Source organism: Rhincodon typus, chromosome 41, assembly GCF_021869965.1.
Source record: "Rhincodon typus isolate 14 chromosome 41, sRhiTyp1.1, whole genome shotgun sequence".
NCBI lineage: Eukaryota > Metazoa > Chordata > Chondrichthyes > Orectolobiformes > Rhincodontidae > Rhincodon > Rhincodon typus.
The window spans coordinates 2,232,533-2,249,006 of record NC_063372.1 but is presented as its reverse complement, the minus strand read 5'-3'; the positions used below and the strand labels follow the sequence as shown (position 1 = coordinate 2,249,006).

Sequence of the window (16,474 nt, the reverse complement as noted above, 5' to 3'; positions counted from 1 at the left end):
ATATTTCCGTGCTGTATAAATCTATGATTCTAAATACTGTGTTTGAGGTATCTTAGGAATAAAATTTCAGAGATACGAAGCATACAATTGTCCATTATTCTTAAGAAGAGCATTTTTGAGTTTGCGTAACTCCTTCAAGCACAGCTCTTAATGTGCTTATCCTGTGTATTTGTCCCTTAGTCACAAATGTTAGAATGGAAGGCATGATTCAATGAGCAGTTGGCAAAGACACTCACTAGTCATCCAGAAATAAAATAGATAAGCAGCAGATGGGAGGGAAACGTTGCCTCGCACAAAGGAAAAAAGTTCAAATGGATCCCTGTTAGCTTTGGTTTAACAGCTTGAATAACTTAAGAAGGTTGAGAACAGAAAGACTGTCATTAGCACGACCCATCCTCTCATTGAGATTTGATGCTAGTAAGCCTTTTCATCAGTTATGAGTAGTCTGTCCTTCCTATTTGTTCAATTCTTGTATCTAAACTGCCATTGGCAAGTCTTTGAAATACTTTCAATACCCTGACTAAATCACTTGCACTCAAGGGAACACAATTATAACCATATATACTTTTGCCTGCCTGTTGGAGCCAGGAGCTAGTGATGGTGGAGGCTGACATGGCTGACCAGGAATCTCTCCCATTCTTACCACCTAGCATTGACATGTGCGAGAAGGATTTAGAAATTGACCCACAGTTTGGCCATTCCTTCATCATCCATCATGTCCTGGAGTGGGACTTGAACCCAGGGCCTCTAGCTTAAAGGCAGGAACACTACCCGCTGCACTCTCCACCCCAGTAGAGCAGCACGGCAAAGACAGGGTAAGTAGCGTTCGAGCTCTTGAGCTGAGCACCAGGCTAACTGAAACCAACCTTTTCTTTCCTTCCCTCTCTCCTTTACGTCTTCTTTTTGTTTCTTCATTGGCAGTGAAAATGGCGTCTATCGTCAGCATGGGAATCGGAGATATTGGGCTTCAGCTGTGGCAATGCGGTAGACCCAAATTGGTCCTCCTGGCATTGGCAGGAGCAGCGGTAGGATCGGTGTGGTGCTCCTGGCAGCAGAGGCCTGGAGCAGAACTCCTGGAATTGACTGTGATACGGGGCCATTGTGGGCCCAGAGCCCATTGTGGAGACACCACCACACCCCAATGATGAATGGAGTACAAGATGGGAGGAAGATGAACTCTGGTTTCAGTTCAATCTTTCAATATCTACTGTAATTCAAAATGGCACCAGAGCATGGCAACATATTATCCTTTGGGGTGGCATGGTGGCTCAGTGGTTAGCACTGCTGCCTCACAGCACCAGAGCCCTGGGTTCAATTCCACCCTCAGGTCACTGCCTGTGTGGAGTTTGCACATTCTCCTTGCGTCTGCGTGGATTTGCTCTGGTTTCCTCCCATAGTCCAAAGATGTGCAGGTTTAGGTGGATTGGCCATGCTAAATTGCCCAAAGTGTTCAGGGATGTGCAGGCTAGGTGGATTAGCTATGAGAAATGCAGGGATAGGGTAGGGGGAGTGGGCCTGGGTTGGTTGCTCTTCCGAGGGTCAGTGTGGACTCGATGGGCTGAATGGCCTGCTTCCACACTGTAAGCATTCTATGATTTTCGCTCTATTTGTTTGTTAAATACAAGTAACAATAACTCATTCATTCAACAAAGCTTTCCAGCATTCCATGGGCATTTCCTAATCCCTTTGTGTTCCTTACCCACTAACTTTAGGTGCCATGCACACACACCCCTAAATCTGTTTCCTCCTCACCCAGCTGTAGGCTCTCTTCATTCACAAATATTCTGATCTTTTGTCTCTGATCCAATGTGAATAGCCTCACATTTCCCGACACTGAATTTAATCTGCCACTTTTCAGGCCGGTTGGTTAAAACTTTCATTGTGCCTTTGAAACAACAGAAACGGCAAGTGTTTGCATTGGAAGAGGACATCCATTTGCAGCACTGATTTGCTTTATCTCCCTCATGGGCAGGTCACCGTGGTGATATCAGTGTCAAATAGGCTCTATTCTGTTGGGGGATAACGTCAATGGCTAACGCTCCTGGAATGTTCAAATCCCTACAGTGTGGAAGCAGGCTACTCGTTCTATCGAGTCCACAACAAGTCTCTGAAGAGCATACCACCCAGACCCATCCCACTACCCTATCCCCATAACCCCACATTTCCCATGGTTAATCCACCTAACCTACGCATCCCTAGATATTATGGGAAATTTAGCCTGACCAACCCACCCTAACCTGCACATTTTTGGACTGGGGGAGGAAACCCACACAGACACGGGGAGAATGTACAAACGCCACACAAACAGTCACCCGAGGCTGGAATTGAACCCAGGTCCCTAGTGCTGTGAGGCAGCAGTGCTAACCACTGAGCCACTGTGCACATTAGCAGAATTTAAATTCATTTAATTAATGAATAGACAAATGAAAATTATCATCAGTAATAGTAACCATGCCAATAAACATCAAATGTTGTTAACATCCATCTGGTTCACCAATGTCCTTTAGGAAGCAAATTCGCTGTCCTTATGATGAGGTACCACACATGAGTCCATCATGTTGCAGGTAGCATATTAGCATGGATCGAGGATTGTCTAACTAACAGAAGACAGAATTGGGATAACTTTCAGGCTGGCAACCTGTAACTAGTGGAGTGCCACAGGGGTCAGTGCTGGGGTCACAATTATTGACAATATATATTAATGACTTGGATGAGGAAAGTGAATGTACTGTAGCCAAATTTGCAACAGCACAAAAATAGGTCGGAATGCAAGTGGTGAGGGTAGCACTGAGAGTTTGCAGAGGTATATACACAGGTAAAGCAAAAGCTTTACAGATGGGACATAACGTGGAAAACTGTGAGGTTATGCAATTTGGCAGGAACAATAGTAGAGTTGTATTTTTTTAATATGGAGAAATACTGCAGGAACCAACAGCACAGAAGGCTTTGGAGGTCCAAGTGTTTGAATTACGAAAAGCTAGCATCCAGGTTAAGTAGGTAACAGGGAAGGCAAATGAAATGTTTATTTCAAAGGGAAAGGTGTATAAAAGTCGGGACGTTTTGCCAAAACTACGGAACACTGTCAACAGTTTTGTGCCCCTTATCCAAGGAAAGATAGGCTGCCATTGGAGGCAGTCCAGAGAAGGTTCACTGGGCTGATCCTGGGTATGGAGGGACTGTCTTATGAGGAGAGGTTGAGGAGGTTGGGCCTGTACTCATTGGAGTTTAGGAGAATGAGAGGTGACCTTATTGAAACATATAAGATTCTTAGGGGACTTGACAGGGGAGATATGGAGAGGTTGTTTCCCCTTGTGGCAGAGTCTAGGACCAAAGGGTGTAATCTCAGAATAAGAGGTCGCCCATTTAAGACAGAGATGAGGAGGAATTTCTTCTCTCAGAGGGCAGTGAATCTGTGGAATTCTTCACCACAGAGGGCTGTTGAGGCTGGGTCATTCAGTAGATTGAAGGCTGAGATAGATTTTTAATCAGGAAGGGAATTGAGGGTTATGGGGAAAAGGCAGGAAAGTTGAGTTGAGGACGATCACATCAGCCATGATCTCATTGAATGGCGGAGCAGACTCGATGGACTGAATGGCCTACTTCTGCGCCTGCACCTTATGGTCTTTCTCACCCTGGACTGGCCTACACGTGACTCCAGACCCACATTGACTTGAGTGGCCGAACACATCATTTAGTTCATGGGATGGGCAACAAATGGTGACCTAGTGAGTGACACCCACATCCCAGGCAAGAGTGAAGAAAAAAAATTGGGCTGGAACTCTGTTGGTTGGTTTGATAACCATTTTGTGCCACGAAAACCTCAAGCTCAAATCCCATAACTGCGCACAGATGACAGAATTTGAATTGTTGCATTTCAAAATCAAGAGAGAAACAAGGTCAAATTTATCACTCTTTCAAACCCAACCCCGCTATCCAACCACATTCAGGAACCCAGTGAAGGGATTTTGGGAAATCAATATTCCATACAAGTCAAAGGGATGGAAAAGTGCTGAAGATTTTGCCGGCAACCTGTTCCAGTCAAACAACAATCTGGTTTTCCACAATGCGGCTTTTTAATGCAGTGCATGTCAATAAATGAAACTCAAGGCAAAGGCATACAAACAGAGACTGTAAAGCTCTTTCAAGTCTTCTCCAGCTTTGCCACTGTTCAGCTGCAACCGAGCTCTGTTGTTGTGCTCGCTATTGCAGTCCACGGAAGCCAGCTTTGCACTTAGATTAATGTAGCGATGTGATGGCTTTCTCAGTGGAGCCGGAGCTAGCAGTGTCAATAAACAAATCTGTTATCAATCCACACGCTCAGCAAGGTGTTCTGGGAATGGGCCTTGCAGAGTGGCAAGATCCTTCTTCAGACTCCAATCTGCCTCTCTCACACCCATTAGGCATCCTTTTGTCTGTAACAGAAATGAAAATCAGTACGTCAACAAGTACAAAAAGACCAACAGCATCATTGGGATTACACATAATGCTGGCATTACGTCTGGGCCATGTGTACCTGGCATCAACACTCAGAACGAGCAACCCATAATAATAATAAGCCAACACAAAGTGCACATCAACACCGGAACCGTCACAATGGACAGGATCTTAACACAATTTATACAAATACTGCATGAGACAGGCAAAGAGGAGTAGGAGCAAAATGGACAGCTCTCTGGACAGATAAAAACCATGGCATAAACAGATAAAACACGAGGGTTTGGTGCTTCATGAGAACACTGAGCATACAGTACATCTTGACAGTTCAGTAAAGAGCTTTGTCCATATAAATACTGACATACCAGGGAACTACAAGAAGAAAAGTACCAAATCACGCCAAGTGAGTTCCAATATTAAGAAATTCACACTCCTCATCTCCAAACATGCAGTCTAGGAGAGCTGTGTGTTACTGTATAACACTTGGGTACAGTATTGGCGGGGACAGGTCTGTTACTGTATAACACCGAACTACGGTACTGGTGGGGACAGGTCTGTTATCGTAGAACACTGGACTATAGTACTGGTGGGGACAGATCAGTCACTGTAAAACACTGGGGTACAGTAGTGGTGGACAAGTCTGTCACTGTATAACACTGGGAAACAGTGACGGTGGACAGGTCTGTCACAGTATAACACTGGGGTACAGTAACGGTGGGGACAGGTTTGTTACTGTATAACACTGAGGTACAGTACTGGGTGGGGACAGGTCTGTCACTGTATAACACTGAGGTACAGTACTGGGTGGGGACAGGTTTGTTACTGTGTAACACCGAGGTACAGTACTGGGTGGGGACAGGTCTGTCACTGTATAACACTGGGGTACAGTACTGGTGGGGTCAGGTTTGTTACTGTATAACACTGGACTGCAGTAGTGGTGGACAGGTCCAACACAGTATAACACTGCGGTACAGTACTGGAGAGGATAGGTCTGCAATTGTATATCACTGGGGTACAGTACTGGTGGGGACAGGTCTTTCACTCTATAACACTGGGATAGCGTACTGGTGGGGACAGGTCTGTCGCTCTACAGCACTGGAATAGAGTGGTAGTGGAGAAGAGTCTGTCGCTGTATTACTGGGGTACGGTACTGGTGGGGACAGGTCTGTCGCTGTATAACACTGGGGTACGGTACTGGTGGGGACAGGTCTGTTACTGTATAACACTGGGGTATAGTACTGGTGGGGACAGGTCTGTCACTGTATAACATTAGGGTGCAGTAGTGGTGGATATAAGTCTGTCACTGTATAACACTGGGGTACACTGCTAGTGGGGCCAAGTTGGTCACTGTATAACAGTGCGGTACAGTACAGTTGTGGACAGTTCTGCCACTTTATAAACATTAAAGCCAAGTCATTCATGTCACAGTGACACTCTCATTCACATGCATACGTTCCCCTTCTGCAATCAGTGCCTCTTGGTGATGCAGGTTGATATATCCCCTGCCACCTTCATCCCTCCTTCTTGCCACAGTGATAAACACACCCCTGGTTGTTCTGTGAAGCCTGTCACTGCACTAACAGCCACTCATGAGTCCATGGGATTGCAACTCAAATCCTTTTCCTGCAGGCAGTGGGAGCAGGCCTGACATGAGAACACTGGCTGTCTCTCAATGCTGGGTGCAGACCGCATTGTGTCACTTGCTTCTCTGCTCAGTCCATAAATTGCTCACCTCTATCTGAGTCCCATCGACAGACAGAACCAATATGATGTCCCCCTGAGTAAACTGTAAGTGTGCCTCCTCACAGGAGTTGTGTGTGGCCTTAACCTGCAAAAGAAAACACAGCATGGATCAAATCTCTTTCACTCGTGAAATTGCCACCATTGCCTTGCCAAACACTTTCCCGCTCTGACCCCATTTCACGCTCGAACAGACCCCTCAGTGAGACCTGAGGGAGAGAAGGGAGAGTTCCAAAGGTCAGGTAGGGGTAAGGGAGGGTGGTAAGGAAGCCTGTGAAATGTAGTGGTAATGTCTTGGGTGGTATCCTGGAAGGCAAGGGCTTGTTAGAGAGGGTAAGAAGCTGGTATACACCTGTTGGAGCTCTATGGAGCTGGTTACCCAAACGTTTCAGTTCACGATCCCACTTAGGATCCCCTACCCCCAGTTTGGGATTAAGCTTAAGACTCACCTCTGCTCTACAACAGTATAAACAAACTTCAACCAGATGGAAGATAGGGAGCAACTGAAACTATGGTCTGTCCAGCTTTAAGTTCCACAAATGTCCCACCACTTTGGAATGCTGCATTTGCAAAAATGCAGCAGTTTCCTCTCGCTGAAATCAATGATCCAAGCCTGAGGGAGGGGTTAACGGTCAACTCAGTTCATCGGATAAAGGACCTCGTTCCTCAATTGTGCTTGAAGCAATGCTGTGTTTAACTTGCATCATCTTGTACCTGAGACTGGCCTGAGTATCTTCCTCTGTGGAACAAGTGCTTGACCCATTCTGCCATTGAATTGTTCGGAGCACATTCCCGTGAGCCCGCAATGAGATGGACCCCATGGCAACATTCCAGTTTTCCAAATGGGCATCTGTGGGAGGTTGGTTAGTTCAGTTGGCTGGACTGTTGGTTTGTGATGCCAAGTGATGCCAACAGCTTCAGTTCAATTCCTCCTGGCAGGAATGGCTGAGGTTACCGCAAAGGACTCCCCTTCTCAACCTTTCCCCTTGTCTGAGTGCCAGGCAAAGTACATCTGTAACAAGACACAATCTGACCACCTCTCCTTGACAGTCAATTGCATTACCATCACTGAATCTCTCACTATCAACATCCTCAGGGTTACCAGAAACTGAACTGGACTCACCACATAAACACAGCAGCTATAAGTGCAATTCAAAGGCTAGAATACTGCGGCAAGTATCTCACCTCCTGACTCCCCAAAGCCTGTCCACCATCTACAAGGCACAAGTCAGGAGTGTGATAGAATACTCCCCACTTGCCGAATGGGCTCCAACAACACTCAAGAAACTTGACGACATCCAGGTCAAAGCAGCCCATTTGAATAGCACTACATCCACAAACATCCACTCCCTCCACCACTGACACACTGTAGCAGCAATGTGTACCATCTATAAGATGCATTGCAGAAATTGACCAAGGGTCCCCAAACATCTTCCAAACCCATGACCACTTCCATCTAAAAGGACAAGGGCAGCAGATACATGGGAACACCATTCCCTGCAGGTTCCCCTTCAAACCACTCACCATCTTGACTTGGAACTATATTGCCATTCCTTCAGTGTTGCCAGGTCAAAATCCTGGAATTACTTCCCTACAAGCATTGTGGGTCGACCTACAGCACATGGATTGCAGCAGCTCAAGAAGGCAACTCAACGCCACCCTCTCAAAGAGCAACTAGGGACAGGCCATAAATGCTGGTCAGCCAGCGAAGCCCACATTTCATGAATAGTCAAAAAAAGATGTAGGCACAAAGCCTGTCTATATGGTTCATGATACCCCTTCGGCTGAGACACATCCTGCTCCAGGGATGTCTCAGCGATGCTGAGCTTGCATAGTGAAGGCTGGAAGTCAGATATTTCTTGTATTTTGAGGAGGTATCACATTACCGGCACAGCAGAAAACTGAGCAACTCTTTGCTGCAAGAATAGATTGATTCTGGTAAATAACAAAAGCACTTTGGTGATTGTTCTGTTTCAATGCAACTTCCAACAACCAGACAGCAGGATTGACAGACTTGGTCACTGGACCAGAAATGTTAACTCTGATTTCTCTCCATAGATGCTCCACAGGTGCTGGGATTTTCCAGCAATTTCTGCTTTTGTTTCTGATTTCCAGCATCTGCAGTTCTTTTGGTTTTATTTGTTAGCTGGTTAAATCCCAGTCAGAGATATTAGTAAGTTACATCCATCTTAAACTCAATAGCTCAGAGAGGATTCTGTGGCATTCTTAGGACTATGCAAAAAACTGGAAGATATTGAATTGTTTGGACAGTTTCTGGAATGAAGAGGATCGATTGTGCTCACAGGTCTTTGGAAGATAACGTGAGGCTTCGAAGCTGGTGGTTACCTAGCAACAGTTGCTAGATTTGGCTTCCACTTCAAACATCTGGGGAGTCAGAAAGGAAGAAAAGAAGCAGATAGAAGCAGTAGTGAGGAGTTGTAAGGTTCAAGATCACGCTCCCTCTCCTGGTTGAAATTTGGGAACTCGATCAAGCCAACACCTTGTATTTTGACGATCATGCAAACACAGAGAAGCAGAACTGTGACTACTTTCCAAAGGCTTGGATTCAGCATGATTTGCAATGGAATTGAATGTTTGTTTAAAAAATCTTGCATTGGTACACAGCTGTCATCAATTCAATTTTGTCAAGCTCAGCAGAGACACAGGTGATTTGGGGAAAAATATCAGCAGCAAAAAAAAGCTCCACAGACTGAGAATTCATCAATCTCTGTCCTTTGTTTTACTCTGTGTGTGTGTGTGTATATGTTTGTTTACATACATGCGTCTATGTGTGTGTCTGTTTATATATGTGTGAGCGTGTGTGTGAGCATGTGCATGTGTGTATCTTGTGTGTGAGTATGTGTGTATGTTTGTTTATGTGTGTGTCTGCGTGAGTGTTTATGTCTGTTTATGAGTGTGTGTCAGATTCTGAATGTGTGTGTGTGTGTGTGTGTGTGTGTGTGTGTGCGTGTATGCTTGTGAGATTCTGAGTGCATGTCAGTGTGTGTGAGAGTTTGTGTGTGTCTGTGGGTGAGAGAGAGATTCTGTGTGTGTGTCTGTATGAGAGTGTATGTGTGTCTGCGTGTGTGTGCGAGTGAGTGTGTATGAGAGTTTGTACTTGTGTGTGTGAGATTCTGAGTGTGTGTGCGCGAGGGCGAATCTGAATCTGTGTGCGAGAGTGTGTGTGTGTGAGTCTATATGAGAGTGTCATGGGGGAGTTTATAAGAGGGTTAGAGTTTTAATTTGTCGTTATATGCTGACAGCTCATAATTGTTTATCTACAGCCAGAGTCTATTTCCTTGTAGTAAATCGCAATTCTTGTAAGTAGAGTCATAGAGCTGTACAATATAGAAACAGACCATTCAGTCCAACTCATCCATGCTGACCAGAAATCCGAAATTAATCTAGTCCCATTTTCCAGCATTTGGCCCACACTCACTTCTCTAGCTTCCCACAGAGTTCTGGGGTACACTTAATCAGGTCCCAGGGATTTATCCACCTTTATGTGTTTTAAGACGTCCAGCACCTCCTCCTCTCTAATATGGACATTTTTCAAGATGTCGCCATTTATTTCTCCAATTTCTCTAAACCCTTCCTATTCATATACCCATCCAGATGCTTTTTTAAATGTTGGAATCGTACCAGCCTCCACCACTTCCTCTGGCAGCTTCTTCCATACACGCACCACCCTCTGTGTGAAAATGTTGCCCCTTAGGCCCTTTTATAACTTTTCCCTCGCTCCTTAAACCTATGCCCTCTAGTTCTGGACTCCATCACTCTAGGGAAAAGACCTTGGCTATTTACCCTATCCATGCCCCTCATGATTTTATAAACCTCTATAAGGTCACCCCTCAGCTTCCGATGCTCCAGGGAAAATAGCCCCAGCCTATTCAGCCTCTCCCTATAGCTCAAACCCTCCAATCCCAGCAACATCCTTGTAAATCTTTTTTGAACCCTTTCAGGTTTCACAACATCTTTCCTATAGCAGAGAGACCAGGAGTGAACACAGTATTACAATAGTGGCCTAACCAATGTCCTGTACAGCTGCAACATGACCCTCCCAACTCCTATACTCAATGCACTGACCAGTAAAGGCAAGCTTACCAAACACCTCCTTCACTACCCTGTCGACCTGCAACTCCACTTTCAAGGAACTATGAACCTGTACTCCAAGGTCTCTTTGTTCAGCATCACTCCCCGGGACCTTACCATTAAGTGTATAAGTCCTGTCCTGATTTGCCTTTCCAAAAATGCAGCACCTCACATTTATCTAAATTAAACTCCATCCGCCACTCCTCGGCCCATTGGCCCATCTGATCAAGGTCCCGCTGTACTCTGAGGTAACCTTCTTCACTGTCCACCACACCATCAATTTTGGTGTCATCTGCAAACTTACTAACCATACCTCCTATGTTCACAATCATTTCTATAATTGACCAAAAGCAGTGGACCCACCACCGATCCTTGTGGCTGCTAGTCGCAGGCCTCCAGTCTGAAAAGCAACCCTCCATCACCACCCTCTGTCTCCTACCTTTGAGCTAGTTCTGTATCCAAATGGCTAGTTCTCCCTGTATCCCATGTGATCTAACTTGCTAACCAGTCTACCATGAGGAACCTTGTTGAACACCTTACTGGAGTCCATATAGGTCACGTCCGCCACTCTGCCTTCATCAGTCCTCTTCGTTACGTCTTCAAAAAACTCAATCAAGTTATTGAGACATAATTTCCTATGCACAAAGCCATGTTGACTATCCATAATCAGTCCTTGCCTTTTCAAACACATGTAAATCCTGTCCCTCAGGATCCCCTCCAACAACTTACCCACTGATGTCAGGCTCACCGGTCTATAGATCCCTGGCTTTTCCTTACCACCTTTCTTAAACAGTGGCACCACTTTAGCCAACCTCCAGTCTTCCGGCATCTCATCTGTGGCTATCGATGTTACAAATATGTCAGCAAGGGCCCCAGCAATCACTTCCCTAGCTTCCCACAGAGTTCTAGGGTACACCTAATCAGGTCCCGGGGATTTATCCACCTTTATGTGTTTTAAGACATCCAGCACCTCCTCCTCTCTCATATGGACATTTTTCAAGATGTTGCTATTTATTTCTCCAATTTATCTAGCTTCAAAATCCTTCCCCACAGTAAATACTGACGCAAAATACTCATTTAGTATCTCCATCACCTCCTGCAGTTCCACACATAGGAGGCCTTGCTGATCTTTAAGGGGCCCTATTCTCTCCGTAGTTACCCTTTTGTCCTTAATGTATATGTAGAATCCCCAAAACCTGGTCTGTGCTTTCTATCAACCTGCGTCTTCAAGACAGAAAAATAGGGGAATTCCATGTACTTTTAGAAGCTTTAAGGGCTGTGGTAACTCTGCAAATAGTGGGGTTTGATCTACCCCAGCGAGATGCAACTGAGTAACTTAAACATTTGCACTGATAATGTGACTAGTGGAGCAATGCCTCAGTCGGGAACATATGTACCTTATACATAAATCCAGGTGGCAGTTCTTCACAAGCTGACTGCTCCACAGCGTTGCTTTCATCCAATGTCAGTCCTTCACTGCCTGAAGAAGACAGAGATGCCTCTTTTCTTTCATCAGCCTTATCTCTGATGTCTTCCACCTTGCCCTTATCAGCAACGGGAACAGCCATGTCCTAAATGGGATAAACGTAATGGTATGAATCTCAGTATTGGCAGTTTTGAAAATAAATTTTCCCTATCATTTATAACACGCAACTGGGTCAGATATATCAATACAAGGCTAAGATCGCAGGTCCTGCAGCCCTTGTGACGGAGTGGGCAGCGTCCCTGCCTCTGAGCTAGAAGCTCCAGGTTCGAGTCCCACTCCCAGGACTTGATGGACAAGGAAGGTGAGTTGATAACGAGGCCAAACAAGTTAAGGATCAACTTGTGAACCCTTCCAACTGACACCATCGGCAGGTAGTAAGAGTGGGAGAGATTCAGGTCCTTCATGAAGTGGAATGAGAATCGGAGCCTGTACAATCATTATCCAGGTCTCGAGGGTACAACATGTTGGTAAAAGCATCTGTTGCCACAGCAACTTGACTCCCTGAGTGAACCGTAACTTGTCCTCCTCCCTTACCAACACTCCCTGCCTTGAATTCAAAATTAGTCACATCATTACGTCTGACTTGTTCCAAAACTGATATTTCATGGGTTTAGGGCTCAGGTTGAAGAGGGGAGGGGAGGGAAGAGGAGGGGGAATCGTTTCATAGAATGCCTACAGTGTGGAAGCAGGCCATTTGACCCATTGAGTCCACAGCGACCCCCTGAATTGCATCCTAACTAGACTCAACAGCCCACCTAACCCATGTATCCCTGGACACTATGGGCAATATACATGGTTAATCCACCCTAACCTGCACATCTTTGGACTGTGGGAGGAAACCAGAGCACCCGGAGGAAACCCATACAGACACAGGGAGAATGTGCAAACTCCACATAGACAGTTGCCCGAGGGTGGAATCAAAATCAGGTTCCTGGCGCTGTGAGGCAGCAGTGCTGACCACTGAGCCACCATGCCACCTCATTTAATGGAAGGATAGGTGGAAAATGAGGGAAGTAACGAGACAGCCAAATGGGCCATCTCAATCTTCGTGCAAAAGAGACACGTGAGTTGTTGGAGATGAGGGTGGAGGGGACGGAGGGGAGGGAGAGAGAGAGGTTGAAGAAGATGGTGTGCGACAGAGAAAAGAAACCACAGATTATGTGTGCATTTGGGATGATCCTGGAATATTGAACAGGGGTGACAGTTAGATAACAGTAATGCCCAAGCTAAAACTCAGCCGTCATGGGTTCAAATCCCACCATGGCAGCAAACTCCAACCATAAAATTCAATCAACTCTCAGAGGTGATAACTATGATAACTATCAATTGTTGTAAGAGCTCAGCTGGTTCTCTTCAGGGAAGGAAATCTGCCATCTTTACCTGGTCTGGTCTACATGTGACTCCAGACCTACAGCAATATTGTTGACTCTTAACTGTCCTCTGAAATGGGCAAGCCATTTAGTTCAAGAGGCAAATTGGGATGGGCAGCAAATACTGGCCTCACCAGTGATGCCCACACCCTGTGTGGCAATACTCTGGCTTTAATAGGTACATTCTGACTTGGTTTTTTTCAAGAGAGGTTGAGACAGAGGTACCGAGTGCTCTGCTCCAAGCCAATAAAGTGAGGCCTTGGGTTTTTTTTTAAATTTGGAACAATAGAAGCAGCCTGAAGGGGTAGGGTCAAGCTCCCACAGAACCAGAATTTTAGTTAAACTTTCAGCGGCCGTTGGGGTTTGGAAGCTGCAATACACCTTCCTCTGCTACAGCAAAACATCTGAGTTCTTTCTCTCTCTCAGACTTTTCTCTTGATGTTCTTTCCTCCTGGACTGGAGAATTGCATGTGAGACAATTTATTTCACTGAATGTGCCTTTGCTAAGGGTGTGTTCCTGGGATGTTACTATATTGGAACAGCTAATCAGTGGTAGTCAACATGTATATTATCTTGTTAAGTATTTCAGTAGAAGTTACAGTTAAGCTAATTTATTTTATTCTGTATTTTATTATGTCTGTATTTTAACTATAGTGTAAGAATAAGGTGTGTTTTGCTTCAAGCCTGGTAGTTTGACCAATCAAATTGCAGCCTGAACACAACACATTACACTTGCCTTTAAAAATAAGAAAAAATTAGGGTCTAGGCAAACTTCTTTGGAGGATTTCAGTATTGGAGTAAGAATGTCTTGCTGCAGTTATAGAGGGCCTTGGTGAGGTCACACCTTGAGTATTGTCTGCAGTTTTGGTCTCCTAGCCTGAAGGAGGACATTTTTGTTATGGACGGAGTCCAGTGACGGTTCACCAAACTGATTCCCAGGATGGCAGGACTGACATATAAAGAAAGACTGGATTGACTGGGCTTATACTCACTGGAATTTAGAAGCATGGGGTGGGGCGGTGGTGGTGGTTGGTGGTGGCGTGAGGTGGGGGTGGATCTCATAGAAACATATAAAATCCTGATGGGACTGGACAGGCTAGACGCGGGAAGAACATTCCTGATGTTGGGCAAGTCCAGAACAAGGGGTCACAGTCTAAGAATAAGGGGTAAAGCCATTCAGGCCTGAGATGAGGAAGAATTTCTTCACTCAGAGAGTTCTGAACCTGTGGTATTCTCTCCCACCGAAACCTGTTGAGCCAGTTCATTAGATATCTTCAAGACGGAGCAGGATGTGAAAGTGCTTTATTGGGCATCCAGATTTAGTGAAGGACGAACAAATCAGGTGTTGATCACATCCATGCCAATCTGTGTTCCTCGGATTTACAGAAATGAAGATGAGGATGGTATCAGGGAGGACAGACAGAGTGAGAGAGTGTGCTAGTTTCACTAAAACCAGCAAGAACAAAGTTATGGCCTTGAATAAGGATTGAGGAGTTTATACGGAGGGAGATATTTAGGGAGGTTACAAGGGCAATGAACTCAGAGAAGGTGAGATGGAGATTGAAAGCACAAAGGATGAGAAGGCAGTTGATGCAGAGGCTAAGGACGAGAAGCAGTGAAGGAAGTGCAGTGAAAAATTTTTATTATCTGGATGGCAGGACCGATGTACGATGAGAGACAGTGAGGACTATATTCACTGGAGTTTAGAAGAATGATGGAGGGGAGATCTCATAGAAACCTATAAAATTCTAACAGGACTAGACAGGGTAAACACAGGGAGGATGTTCCTGATGGCTGGGGAGTTCAGAACCGGGGAGGGGGTCACAATGTAAGGGTAAGGGGTAGGCCATTTAGGACTGAGATGAGGAGAAATGTCTTCACACAGAGTGGGGAGCCTGTGGAATTCTCTGTCACAGCAAGTGGTTGAGGCCAATACACTGATTTCAAGAAGGAGTTAGAGAGAGTTTGTAGGGCTACAGGGATCAAAGGATATGGGGAGAAAGTGGGAACAGGGGACTGAGTTGGATTATCAGCTATGATCCTACTGACTAGCAGAGCAGGCTCGAAGGGCTGAATGGCCTACTCCTGCTCCTATTTTGTGGGTTTCTGTGTTTTGTTTAATTGGGTAAGCATAGCAAGTGAGGAATTTGAATGAGAAGTGAAAAGAGTAAGACGCTGAAAGGAGGAGTATAAAGCAAAGGGCTGAGGGGGTCAGTTCAATATGTGATCCAGTGAAAGTGTCACAGCACCACTGTGATGGTATGGCAAGGACAAGTGGTGAGAGATATTCCAGGGGAAAGGTCTCAGCACCCTTCAGCCAGGTTTCCATTAAGGCCGCAATAAATTCATGGAACAGCAAGGGTGTTCACCAGTGAATGGACAGGCTAGATGGAGATGCAGACACAGCCTTTGATCGAATCTGCAGTCAGAGGGTGAGTTGATCAGGAAGGAGATTGTCAAGAATGAGAATAATAAGAAGAATAATGAGACACCTTATAGAAGGTTGGGACGTCATGTTGAGGTTACACAGGACGTTGGTAAGGCCTCTTCTGGAGTAACGTGTCCAGTTCTGGTTCCCCAGTTATAGGACGGATATTAATAAATTGGAGAGGGTTCGGGAGAGATTTACTGGGATGTTGCTGGGAGTTGACAGTTTGAGTTATAAGGAGAGGCTGGATAGGCTGGGACATTTTTCATTGGAGCATAGGAGGTTGAGGGGTGACCTCACAGAGGTTTATAAAATCATAAGGGGTGTAGATAAAGTGAATGGCAGGTGTCTTTTCCCAAGGGTAGGGCATTTTTAAGGTGAGAGGCAAAAGATTTAAAAAAGACATGAGGGGCAATTTTGTTTATGTGTGGAATGAACTTCCAGAGGAAGTGGTGGATGTGGGTAGAGTTACAACATTTGGATAAGTACATGAATAAGAAATGTTTGAGGGGATATGGGCCAACTGCAGGGAGGTGGGACTAGTTTACTTTGGGATTATGGTCGGAATGGACTGGTTGGACCAAAGGGACTGTTTCTGAGCTATATGACTCTATAATTCTACAATAGCTTCCATAAATACAGGGTGGAAAGGTCAATGGGAGAGTGAGATGGGGGGGTGCACTCAGGATTACAGTTTGCTGAGTGCTTCACTGGCCCACCCCCATTGAAGGATGCCAACAGGGTCAGGCAGTAGATGGACCACAAGGGAGACCACGTGGGATGCCTGTAAGAGAGAAGGCAACTTGAGGAGGGCCAAAGGTTTGGGAAGCGAGGATCGGGAGAGCTGAGGACTCCGAGAGGGGAGAAACGAAGGGATGCATCGAACTAGAAGAGAGTGGAGTGATTGGGAAAGAGAAAAAAGAA

The 16,474-nt window shown here is 45.5% G+C and overlaps 1 protein-coding gene across 1 annotated transcript in view; it reads right to left on the bottom strand.

The window, feature by feature from the left end:
• Window positions 1–4,054: 4,054 nt before the first annotated feature.
• Window positions 4,055–16,474, bottom strand: part of LOC109925619 (bridging integrator 2-like) — a 71,453-nt gene continuing 59,033 nt past the window's right edge. The window contains exons 10-12 of the mRNA XM_048619018.1: window positions 11,664–11,837; window positions 6,167–6,262; window positions 4,055–4,412 (exon numbers count right to left, since the gene is read on the bottom strand). Of these exons, the coding sequence (XP_048474975.1) occupies window positions 4,305–4,412; window positions 6,167–6,262; window positions 11,664–11,837 (378 nt within the window). The 3' untranslated portion in view covers window positions 4,055–4,304. The remainder of the gene's footprint in view (window positions 4,413–6,166; window positions 6,263–11,663; window positions 11,838–16,474) is intronic.